Raw genomic sequence first — 10798 nt, 5'->3', positions numbered from 1 at the left:
AGATTAGATTGCATTTCCCTCCGTTAAGAGAACTAAAGATTTTGTTTGCCATTTCTGCTCACATCCATAGAGCCCCTGCTGTAATCACGTGTGTCGCAGTATGAGCCCCTTCCCCCTTCACATTTCACTGTACAGTGAAAGACTACATCCCATTGTCCTTTCATTTTGAGAATAATCCCTGTATCAGACAGACCAATTATTGGATGAAGCACTGGAACCAGTTTACTAAATGATAGTTTTCACTGTTTAAGGGTATTATTAGCTATTACCGTGTGCGATTTGATCCAGGCATTGCTATTTCCAAAGACTAAAATAGACTGGTGCACTTGTTTCTTGCAAAGTAACAAATTCTGTTTTATTCACGTGAATTCTAAGTAACACACAGGCAGACCGCCTACTTTAGTATATAATGTTTCCTTTAAGAAACGGGACTGCTTCCTTAAAACAGGTTGGGCAGCTGCTTTAAAGTGCCATTTCATGATCCCAAGTTAATGAGTGCTAGACCTTTATGAGGAAAAAAAAATATTAAAATGTAACCACAAAACCAGCAACACCGATTTATGCTTGAATCGTTTATGACTGTCAGAGAGACATTCCCACAACCCTGATTTCACCTTCAATGTCCACAGTTCATTCTCATCTTCCTAACACATGCTGTCATTTATAGGCCTCTCTGAGCTGCAGCACCAGCTGATCCTGGTTTTCTTGGAGTATTTACCAAACTAATGGATGCAAACTCAAAAGGAAATGTGCAATCCATGCTCACAGACGTATAAGTGGTGGCATGCTGTAGAAAAGCATAAATATAGACTAAACTTAATCCACTGTTGACAGAGAAAAGATAGCGAGACGTTTACAAAACACAAACAAAAAGTATACCAAACTCACATTCAGAATGCTTGAGATATGAGATTGTAGCCTAAAAGCATAGTTTGATTTTATCAGATTTATTACTGGGTGTTGAATGCCAAAGGACACAATTTACACAGTCATTCAGCACTTACCTTTGAAATGGAGAAGTGGCCAAAAGTCATAAAAATCAGGTGGTGCCAGACTAATAAATGATTTATAAATGCAGAGAAATTCAATGTTAAAGACAAATCAGTGCACACGGAAGTTTTATAATAAACTGTTATGTGCAAACTACCACAGGTCTTTTCAAATATTGAGTAAGCTCGTTCCTCATGTAGATGTCAATGACATGACCTAGCTTTACAGATGAAGGTTGAATAAATGTTAAAACTCCATGACAGCAACCAAAACTCCTCCCTAATCTTCTTACAACTCCTCCCTGAAACAGGTGAGTTGGCAGGGTATAAATTTTGTGAACCTTGCTTGGACACACAGGAGCTTTTTGTCTTTGGAGAGGCTTTCAGGAGGACTACGACATCTAAAATCTGAACGCTCCAGAGTTTAAATTTAAATAAACGAGGAAAATGGGGCTTGGAGTGAGTGGACTATGACTATGATTTATTATACTGCCAGTTTCATTGCACATTTGCTTTTATTGCTCTATTTCTCTCTCTCTCTCTCATTTGCTTTGTTTAACTAAGTTAATGTGTTAGTTGCATATGTTAAGTATCGTTATTTTTGATAGACGGGGAATGATAAGTACAAATTGGCAGCAACTTCAGAGGATGGAGCAAAAATGCCAAAAAAAGGGAAAAAAAAGCAGAAGGACATGGACGATCTTAAAAAAGAAGTGGATCTGGTAGGAAATTCATATATAAATACATTTTTAAAAATACACATTGCATTAAAATACTTTTAACATTCCATTTAACAATAATCAGTTCTGTGGGAAACTAAGATTTAAAGGCTCTTTTTGCTTCTGCAGGATGACCACAAGTTGACAATGGATGAGCTTCACCACAAATACGGCACTGACCCGACCAGGGTGAGCTTAGTGACACTTTTGGGAAACATTATGTATTTAAAATGATATCATATGAAATCATATGCATCTTTTATCTTCTTAGAATTACATAAATTATTGTTGTTATTATCTACCTTTGAAAAATTGGTAACCTCATTGAAATTTTGGATTGTTAAGCTCAATATGTCTTCTCTGTCAAATCAAAGCACTTTTACTCTAAAAAATTTATACATGACATCTGTGCAAGAAGTTTACCAGCAGGCATGTTCAAATCGAAATGATTATGTAATTGAAACCGATTATATGTTGTAATGGAAAACTTCTAATACAAGTACTTGCAAATAATCTATGAAAGCTATGGATTTGAAACCTATGTGCATAATATTATTTGAGTAAATTATTGCTAACTGTCCTGGAGCAAACCCGGACATAAGCAAGTGCGGCACTGCCATTTTGCTCCAGCCCCACCTGGATCAAACCTTCTGCCCCACCCTGACCTTCATTAAACTCCAACATCTCAAGGACAGCATGTCCCCTTTTAGTTATCCTACAAAATCTCCCTTGAGTTTATGTTTATATATATTTTTTTTAAATAAAAGCCTTTGTTTTAAGCTTCACTCACCATGCAACAACTTGTAACAAATTGTTATTTTATTATTATTATATTATTATTATTTTTGGCAGGGCTTGTCCTCTTCTCGTGCAAAGGAGATCTTAGCTCGTGATGGGCCCAATGCCCTGACCCCACCTCCTACAACTCCAGAATGGGTCAAGTTCTGTAAACAGCTCTTTGGTGGGTTCTCAACGCTGCTGTGGATTGGTGCAATCCTTTGTTTTCTGGCATACGGTATCCAGGCTGCCTCCGAAGATGAACCTGCTAATGACAATGTACAGTGGAACAAAAATCTTCTTATATTTATGCATAAATGTTTCATATGTCAACAAACACAGTGAATCACATAATTCTCAGTAGCATAATTAGCCCCACTATGAACCTGTTTGATTTTGCAGCTTTACCTGGGAATTGTGCTTGCTGCTGTTGTCATAATAACAGGATGCTTCTCATACTACCAAGAAGCCAAGAGCTCTAAAATCATGGAGTCTTTTAAGAACCTTGTTCCTCAGGTACTGACATGCAAAAGTTATTCCGATAAAACATTGTAGCTCTCACACAAAAAAAAAATTAATTCTAATACAATATGATTTTGTAGCAAGCCCTGGTTGTGCGTGATGGAGAGAAAAATAGTATCAATGCTGAGGAGGTAGTAGCTGGTGATCTTGTGGAGGTCAAAGGTGGAGACAGAATCCCAGCTGATCTTCGTATCATCACTGCACATGGATGCAAGGTAAGACATAAAGCTTATCAGAATGGCTAAAGTAACATACTCCCACTGTTGAAAAGAATTACATAGTTAAGCTGCATTTTGAATGCTGGTCACCAGAAGGGGATGCAGGTATGCTGGTGTCTTCACCAACCAGGAATCTTAAAGGTGCACTAAGCAAATTTTGCCAAACGATGTTGATATTTGAAAGCACCAAAACAAACAAGCCCATACCCCAACAGGACCTCGCCCCTATTTTGATAACTCCGCCCCACAAGTACATACACAACCCTGCAGCGACGATGGCAGAATCTGCTATACCTGCAGCATATTCAAGCAAAAGCCAACACAGATTAGTTGTGTGAAAAAGCAAAAACAACATAACTCACCTATCAAAAAGAATCAAAACAACCTCGACATCCGATTCCAGGCCTTCCCGCTCTTTTATTTCTCTCCACCGCTGGAAAGCTGCTCCGATATTTACGCGGGTCCAACTCTTGCCTGATCGTAACCCTTCTTTTTAATGTTTATTCCTCTGAAATCTTCCTCTTTTTGATCTGCCATCTCTTGCTATCTATAGTCAATCAGCTAATATCCATCCTGTGCACTCGCTGAGTGCTCTCTTCTCCTCTTCTCTTACTGCTGATTGGCAGCGAGTGTGTTTTGGGGCTTGGTCCAACACTGTGGTCAAAAGCGTTTTTCAAATATTGCTTAGTGCACCTTTAAGTAGTGCAAACAGAAAGATTTCTTCAAGTCAGCAAATCATTTGCTGGTGAACAAGTTGTCTATGCTGGTAAACAAGCTAGACCAGGGCCGTCCAAACCTGCTGCTGGAGGGCCACTGTCCTGCAGAGTTTAGCTCCAACTTGCCCCAATACACCTTCCTGGAAGTTTATATATATACCTGAAGACCTTAATTAGCTGGTTCATTTATGTTTTATTAGAGTTAAAGCTAAACTCTGCAAGACAGAGGCCCGCCAGGAGCAGGATTCAACACCCCTGAACTAGACCAATACCAAACCAATAATAACCAGCAATCCTGGACCAACATGGATATTAATGTTATTCTTGCATTCCTCCTTTCAAGGTTGACAACTCTTCACTCACTGGTGAATCTGAGCCCCAGACTCGTACTCCTGACTTCTCCAATGAAAATCCCCTGGAAACTAGAAACATTGCATTCTTTTCTACCAACTGTGTTGAAGGTACAAAGATAAAACAGCTGAAGTGTGTTGGATTACAAAAACAATGTCAGAATTATGTAATTAAAAGTTACAATATTCAATAGGTACTGCCAGAGGGATTGTCATCAACACCGGTGACCGTACTGTCATGGGTCGTATCGCCACTCTTGCCTCTAGTCTGGAAGGTGGACAGACACCAATTGCTAAAGAGATTGAGCATTTTATCCACATCATCACTGGTGTAGCCGTCTTCCTGGGTGTCAGCTTCTTCATTCTTTCCCTGATTCTTGGATATGGGTGGTTGGAAGCTGTCATCTTCCTGATTGGAATCATTGTCGCTAATGTACCTGAAGGACTCCTTGCCACTGTTACTGTAAGTCATAATTCAAAGTACAGAGCCAAAGTACACTTCACTTGAGCCAATAATTATTACTTAACTTGTAACTTAATGCAGGTGTGTCTAACCCTGACTGCCAAACGTATGGCGAAGAAAAACTGCCTGGTGAAGAATCTTGAAGCTGTGGAGACTCTTGGCTCGACCTCCACCATTTGCTCTGACAAGACTGGAACTTTGACCCAGAACCGAATGACCGTCGCTCACATGTGGTTTGACAACCAGATTCATGAAGCAGACACCACAGAGAACCAGAGTGGAACCTCATTTGACAGGAGCTCTCCAACTTGGTCTGCTCTTGCACGTGTTGCTGGCTTGTGCAACCGTGCAGTCTTCCTTGCTGATCAAAACCATGTGCCAATCCTTAAGGTGTGCTTGAGCATCTCAATATTTAGTACTTTAAAAATATTTTGAGAAACATTTAGATGATTTACGTTTAGAGTGACTTGTAAAAGTCCATCAAATGTATGTCCATCAACACACTATCAGTAAAAGAAAGAAATCTTTTGCAGCGAGACACAGCTGGCGATGCCTCAGAGTCTGCCCTGTTGAAGTGTATTGAGCTGTGCTGTGGTTCAGTCACTGAAATGAGAGAGAAGTACCCAAAGATTGCTGAGATCCCTTTCAACTCCACCAACAAGTATCAGGTATTTTTGTTGAATTATTCTTTGGAAATTTACAGATTTCATTTGACTGACCTTTGTAACAGCCCCTAATATATTTTGTTCTAGCTCTCAATCCACAAGAATCCCAATTCTACAGAGTCTAAGCACCTGCTGGTGATGAAGGGAGCCCCTGAGAGAATCTTGGATCGATGCTCCTCCATTTTGATTCAAGGAAAAGAACAGCTTTTGGACGATGAAATTAAAGATTCATTCCAAAATGCTTATGTAGAACTCGGAGGTCTTGGAGAAAGAGTGCTGGGTAAAGCCAACATTATGAAGTTCACCTTGTGGAGTTGTTGCAGACAAAACTATGACTATGTACACTAATGAAGTGTTCTTTTAAAGGTTTCTGCCACTTTAGCCTCCCTGATGACCAATTTCCAGAGGGTTTTGCATTTGATTCTGAAGAAGTGAACTTCCCAACTGAGAACCTGTGTTTTGTTGGCCTCATATCCATGATCGATCCTCCTCGTGCAGCTGTACCAGATGCTGTGGGCAAGTGCAGGAGTGCAGGAATCAAGGTGTTGTTTCACCTTGATTCAAGACTGATGGCTTGATTATATTTACTTATTATATTATACCATGAATCATATGATCAAGCATCTATGTCTTCTATCACAGGTTACTAGTGACCATCCAAAAACAAGGCTATTTGTAAAAGGTCTTGAATCAAGAAGTTGTTCTTGGTTCAAGATCCATTTTTTATTAAATATTTGTGAATATGTTGCAGCATATTCAATTTTGTTCATACTTGTTGTATGTACAATAAATTAATCAAATTATAATTCAAAATCTTATATTTCAGGTAATCATGGTTACTGGTGACCATCCAATTACAGCTAAAGCTATTGCAAAGGGTGTTGGTATCATCTCTGAAGGGAATGAGACTGTGGAAGACATTGCTGCACGTTTGAACATCCCTGTTGGAGAGGTTAATCCAAGGTATACTGGCAATCTCTAACAAAACATTTAATGGACACCAAGTTTTGAATTTGCTCTAGAAGCATGCTAATACAAAGTGTATCTCTAGAGATGCTAAGGCCTGTGTGGTCCATGGTGGTGAACTGAAGAATATGAGTGAAGAAGAGCTGGATGATATCCTGAAACACCATACAGAAATTGTGTTCGCCAGAACTTCTCCACAACAAAAGCTGATCATTGTGGAAGGGTGTCAACGACAGGTACCATTAGAGAGTTGTCTATCCAATCATATTGATACTAGACAATTTCGCCCAGCAGATACACTTTTAATGCATTTTTTCCTCTTATCAGGGTGCCATTGTAGCCGTAACCGGTGATGGTGTCAATGATTCTCCTGCTCTGAAGAAGGCTGACATTGGTGTGGCTATGGGTATCGCTGGATCTGATGTTTCCAAACAGGCTGCTGACATGATCCTTCTGGACGACAACTTTGCCTCAATTGTCACTGGAGTTGAAGAAGGTATGACATTTTATTGAAAATGTTATTGACTGAGGATTTCTGAAGTTTATTTTGACACTTATTTCTCAAACGTCTTCAACTTTAGGACGTCTGATCTTTGACAACTTGAAAAAGTCCATTGCCTACACGCTGACCAGTAACATCCCTGAGATCTCACCCTTCCTTTTGTTCATCATTGCTAATATTCCTCTACCTTTGGGTACCGTCACCATTCTCTGTATTGACCTGGGGACTGACATGGTAGGTGAAAGGACACATTTTACTGATACAGAATATTTTCCAGTACGGGAATCAGGGGCCAAACACTGAAGGGGCATAGACACCATATTGTATAGATTAGATTAGTTTTCTTCATTTTCTTTGGTTTGGCAGTCCCTAGATCCTTAGGGTAAAACATTTTGATATTTCGTAAACTGATTGGGGAAGGCCTGACCTTCAGTTTGACTTTGGTTGCCCTCTCAGACCCCGTAGTGCCACCAACAGCTCAAAGTTTGACACATTTTTGGAAATAACCTTTGAACCATGTTGTTTTTTTCTTCTGATTCATTGGATCATAGTTTCAACCATCTTTAATGTCTTGAAAACAAACTAGCGTACAGATCCTCCCTAGCTTTGGGACAGATAATCTTTAGACCATGCCAGTGAATAGCATCCCAACCAGGAGGTTTGGCCTTGTCATGGCAATGCTTGGATGCATTGGATGAAACCTTGTAGTTGCAGCCATTGTGTAAGTTTGTATTTAGTGCCACTACTGGTCAGAAAAACTGAAAATTACTCCAAATAATTAAGTGTAATGCTCTGACTCTGTTCATAACTCTTCACAAACAGTGATGTCCATTTTTCTGGTGTCAGCCATATTGGCTGTTGACCATTTTGAATTTTATTGAAAAATTAATTCCATGTCCTTAACTATGACTTTTTGACAGCTCCCCCAAATGGTCAAAAATGTAAAGAAATGGTTCTACTTATTATCTGTGAACCTATTGGCTTAAAATTGTGGTAATGGTGTCCTATGTAACTGTGCTTTACTTAGATGGTTATGCTTGCTTCTGGTGGTGTAATGCATGCTGTAATTGGCTGCAGCTATATTTTGATTTGTTGATTAATGTTTCCACAGGTTCCTGCTATCTCATTGGCCTATGAAATTGCTGAAAGTGATATCATGAAGAGACAACCCAGAAACGCTAAAACAGATAAATTGGTGAATGAGAGGCTAATCAGTATGGCCTACGGTCAAATTGGTAAGAGCATGGCTATTCCAAAAAGACATTCATTAATGTTAGCGCTATGTTCATTCTTTGTCCTGGTTTTGAAGGACTACGCTATTGTGATGTTTTCTCTTAGCATAGCATTTAATTTAAATATTATGGAAGCTTAATGTACAAAATATCACCTACGAACTAAACACACTTTCGATGTTACTAATGTGCAGCAGGCTAGCTGCAAAAGCATCTTTAAGTGTTATTTGGTTTTATTTCATTAGAGACTCCATGCTGGTTAACAGCTATATTTTGAAATTCTAAATCGTGTGTGTGTACAAATCTGCCAGCAAGCATGACAACCAAGAAGTGTGGCTATATATTTAGTCAGTGCATTAATGTAATAAACAAAACGTAGTAATTGCTATATCAGCAATGCCCTGAGTTCACCTGAGAAGTACAAACAGCGCCACCTACTGTCTTTTTTATTTTAAAGAAACTATTAATTAAGCAGTCCCTCTAGGATTTCCTGAGTTAGAATATAATGCAAAATCAAGCTAACTCCGCAATATTTGGAGGAGCTTGTAATTGTTCTAAATTGCCACAGATTTCCCGCAGACGCGTTGTGTGACAACATCGTTTCCATCAACCACTTCAATTTATCAGCACTGCCTATATGCTGTGTAAAAGAGGCCCATGCACTCTCTAATGACCGAATGAGTTGTGTAGACACTGAATGAAAATGCAAATTTACTCTTTGACAGTCGGTGGTGCTTATGGAACAGCAGAAATAGAGGTTTCCAGAGTTACCCTTTAAACACAGTGGCTGCACTACTTTTTGTTTCTGACACCGCTCATCACAGAGAAGAAAGGAAGGAAAACCAATTTTATGTGTTTTCAATTATTTTTGCATTCACTATGGTTTTTATTAAACAACACCAAATACTTAAAGCATGAAATAATAGTCAGAATTTTTTTTTTTTTTTTGCCTTTAGACCAGGGGTGCCCAAACTTGGTCCTGGAGGGCCGGTGTTCTGCAGAGTTTAGCTCCAACTTGCCTCAACACACCTGCCTGGATGTTTCTAGTATGACTAGTAAGAGCTTGATTAGCTAGTTCAGGTGTGTCTAATTGGGGTTTGAGCTAAACTCTTCAGGACACCGGCCCTCCAGGACCGAGTTTGGGCACCCCTGCTTTAGACAATGTATAAAAGAAAAACATTTTCATGCGTGTTCTTGAGGTCAGAAAAGTAATATAAATGTTACAAGAATGTTGTCTGTGGTATATTTTCACGGCAAAACAACACGAGTGCTGCAAATATTGCCACAACTTTTGAGAAAAGTCGTTGCAAATTCAGTCATTTTAGACCACAAAAATCAGAAAAAAAATCTTGGTTGGACTGATTAAGTAATGGAATACTAAAATTCAAAAAAATAAATGCTGTACATTACATAAATACATGCAAATAAAACAAGCGCTTGATTGTCGGTTACACACAATTATTTTAATCTATTGACAGACCCTGTAAACTTTAATTTCAATGTCATCATACTTATTTCTAGGTATGATGCAAGCAGTTGCAGGGTTCTTTGCCTACTTTGTGATTCTTGCCGAGAACGGATTCCTGCCCTCCGATTTAATAGGAATTCGAGTCAACTGGGATGATAAATATCTCAATGACTTGGAAGATAGCTATGGCCAGCAATGGGTAGGTGTCACAACTGTATACATAAAAAAACAAAAAAAAAAAACCAAATGTGAGGTATCAGTCATGTAAATATGGCTCATCTGTTTATTCTTCCAGACATATGAGCGCAGAAAGATTGTGGAGTTCACATGCCACACAGCATTCTTCGCCAGTATTGTGATTGTGCAGTGGGCCGATCTGATCATCTGCAAGACCAGAAGGAATTCCATTGTACAGCAGGGAATGAGGTATGTAAACAAAGGGTCCAGCCATAAAATTGTGCAATATGTGTTATACTGGATTGTTTTATAGGCCGTGTCACCACTTTTCTTTTCTAGAAACAAAATCCTCATCTTTGGTCTGTTTGAGGAAACTGCTCTGGCAGCTTTCTTGTCCTACTGCCCAGGCATGGACATTGCTTTGAGAATGTATCCTCTCAAGTAAGTGGACATAACTAGTCTTTTGCACTAAGAAAATCTAGCTGACCTTGAAAACCCAATTTAACTTTGGTATTATGTTTTAGACCATCTTGGTGGTTCTGTGCCTTCCCATACTCACTGCTCATCTTCGTCTATGATGAAGTTAGAAGATACATCCTTAGGCGGAGCCCAGGAGGTAATAACAGATATTCCTAACACATGCTGGCAGACTTTGATGTTGATAACAACTATGTTTGTTTTCATTTTAAAGCTAACAAGAGGAAAGCTGGGTTTTGAATGGGATCTATAATAACGATAACTTTCATAGGAGTATTTGTTATTTTGCAGTGAATGAACTAGCTCTCATATCTGTGCTGTTTTGTTTCAGGCTGGGTGGAACAAGAAACATACTACTGAAACAAGAAAACTTTCTGTTGCAAACATATGCAAGAAGACATTCTTTTTGATATTTTCAAAATGATACAGAATCTGGTAATTTTCAATCAATAAATACGTCAAATTAGAAGAGAATTTGTATTTGTGTCTTCATTATGCACTATGAATCTGAAAAGATGCAATGAAAATAGTGACCCAAATGACATTTTGCCCAGATT

The 10798-nt window shown here is 38.9% G+C and overlaps 1 protein-coding gene across 1 annotated transcript; it reads left to right on the top strand.

Moving 5' to 3' along the window:
* Positions 1-1364: 1364 nt before the first annotated feature.
* Positions 1365-10693, top strand: LOC107653679 (sodium/potassium-transporting ATPase subunit alpha-1). The gene is made up of 22 exons (XM_016440474.1): positions 1365-1448; positions 1598-1711; positions 1838-1897; positions 2561-2764; positions 2888-3001; positions 3088-3222; positions 4285-4402; positions 4486-4754; positions 4836-5144; positions 5288-5422; positions 5507-5699; positions 5786-5961; positions 6246-6382; positions 6471-6621; positions 6713-6881; positions 6967-7121; positions 7999-8122; positions 9641-9786; positions 9883-10013; positions 10104-10205; positions 10289-10380; positions 10573-10693. The coding sequence occupies exons 1-22, from the start codon at positions 1437-1439 to the stop codon at positions 10599-10601; spliced, it is 3075 nt and encodes a 1024-aa protein (XP_016295960.1). The 5' UTR covers positions 1365-1436; the 3' UTR covers positions 10602-10693.
* The last annotated feature ends 105 nt before the right edge of the window (positions 10694-10798 follow it).

The sequence above is a fragment of the Sinocyclocheilus anshuiensis genome, unplaced genomic scaffold (assembly GCF_001515605.1).
Source record: "Sinocyclocheilus anshuiensis isolate Anshui unplaced genomic scaffold, SAMN03320099.WGS_v1.1 scaffold175, whole genome shotgun sequence".
NCBI classification, from domain to species: domain Eukaryota; kingdom Metazoa; phylum Chordata; class Actinopteri; order Cypriniformes; family Cyprinidae; genus Sinocyclocheilus; species Sinocyclocheilus anshuiensis.
The sequence above is the reverse complement of the archived record's forward strand: the minus strand, read 5'-3'. Positions and strand labels throughout refer to the sequence as shown.

Coding starts and splice junctions, on each gene's coding strand:
- LOC107653679 (XM_016440474.1), top strand. Junction 3,223..4,284: donor TCACTGCACATGGATGCAAG/GTAAGACATAAA, acceptor CCTCCTTTCAAG/GTTGACAACTCTTCACTCAC. Junction 5,962..6,245: donor GCAGGAGTGCAGGAATCAAG/GTGTTGTTTCAC, acceptor CTTATATTTCAG/GTAATCATGGTTACTGGTGA.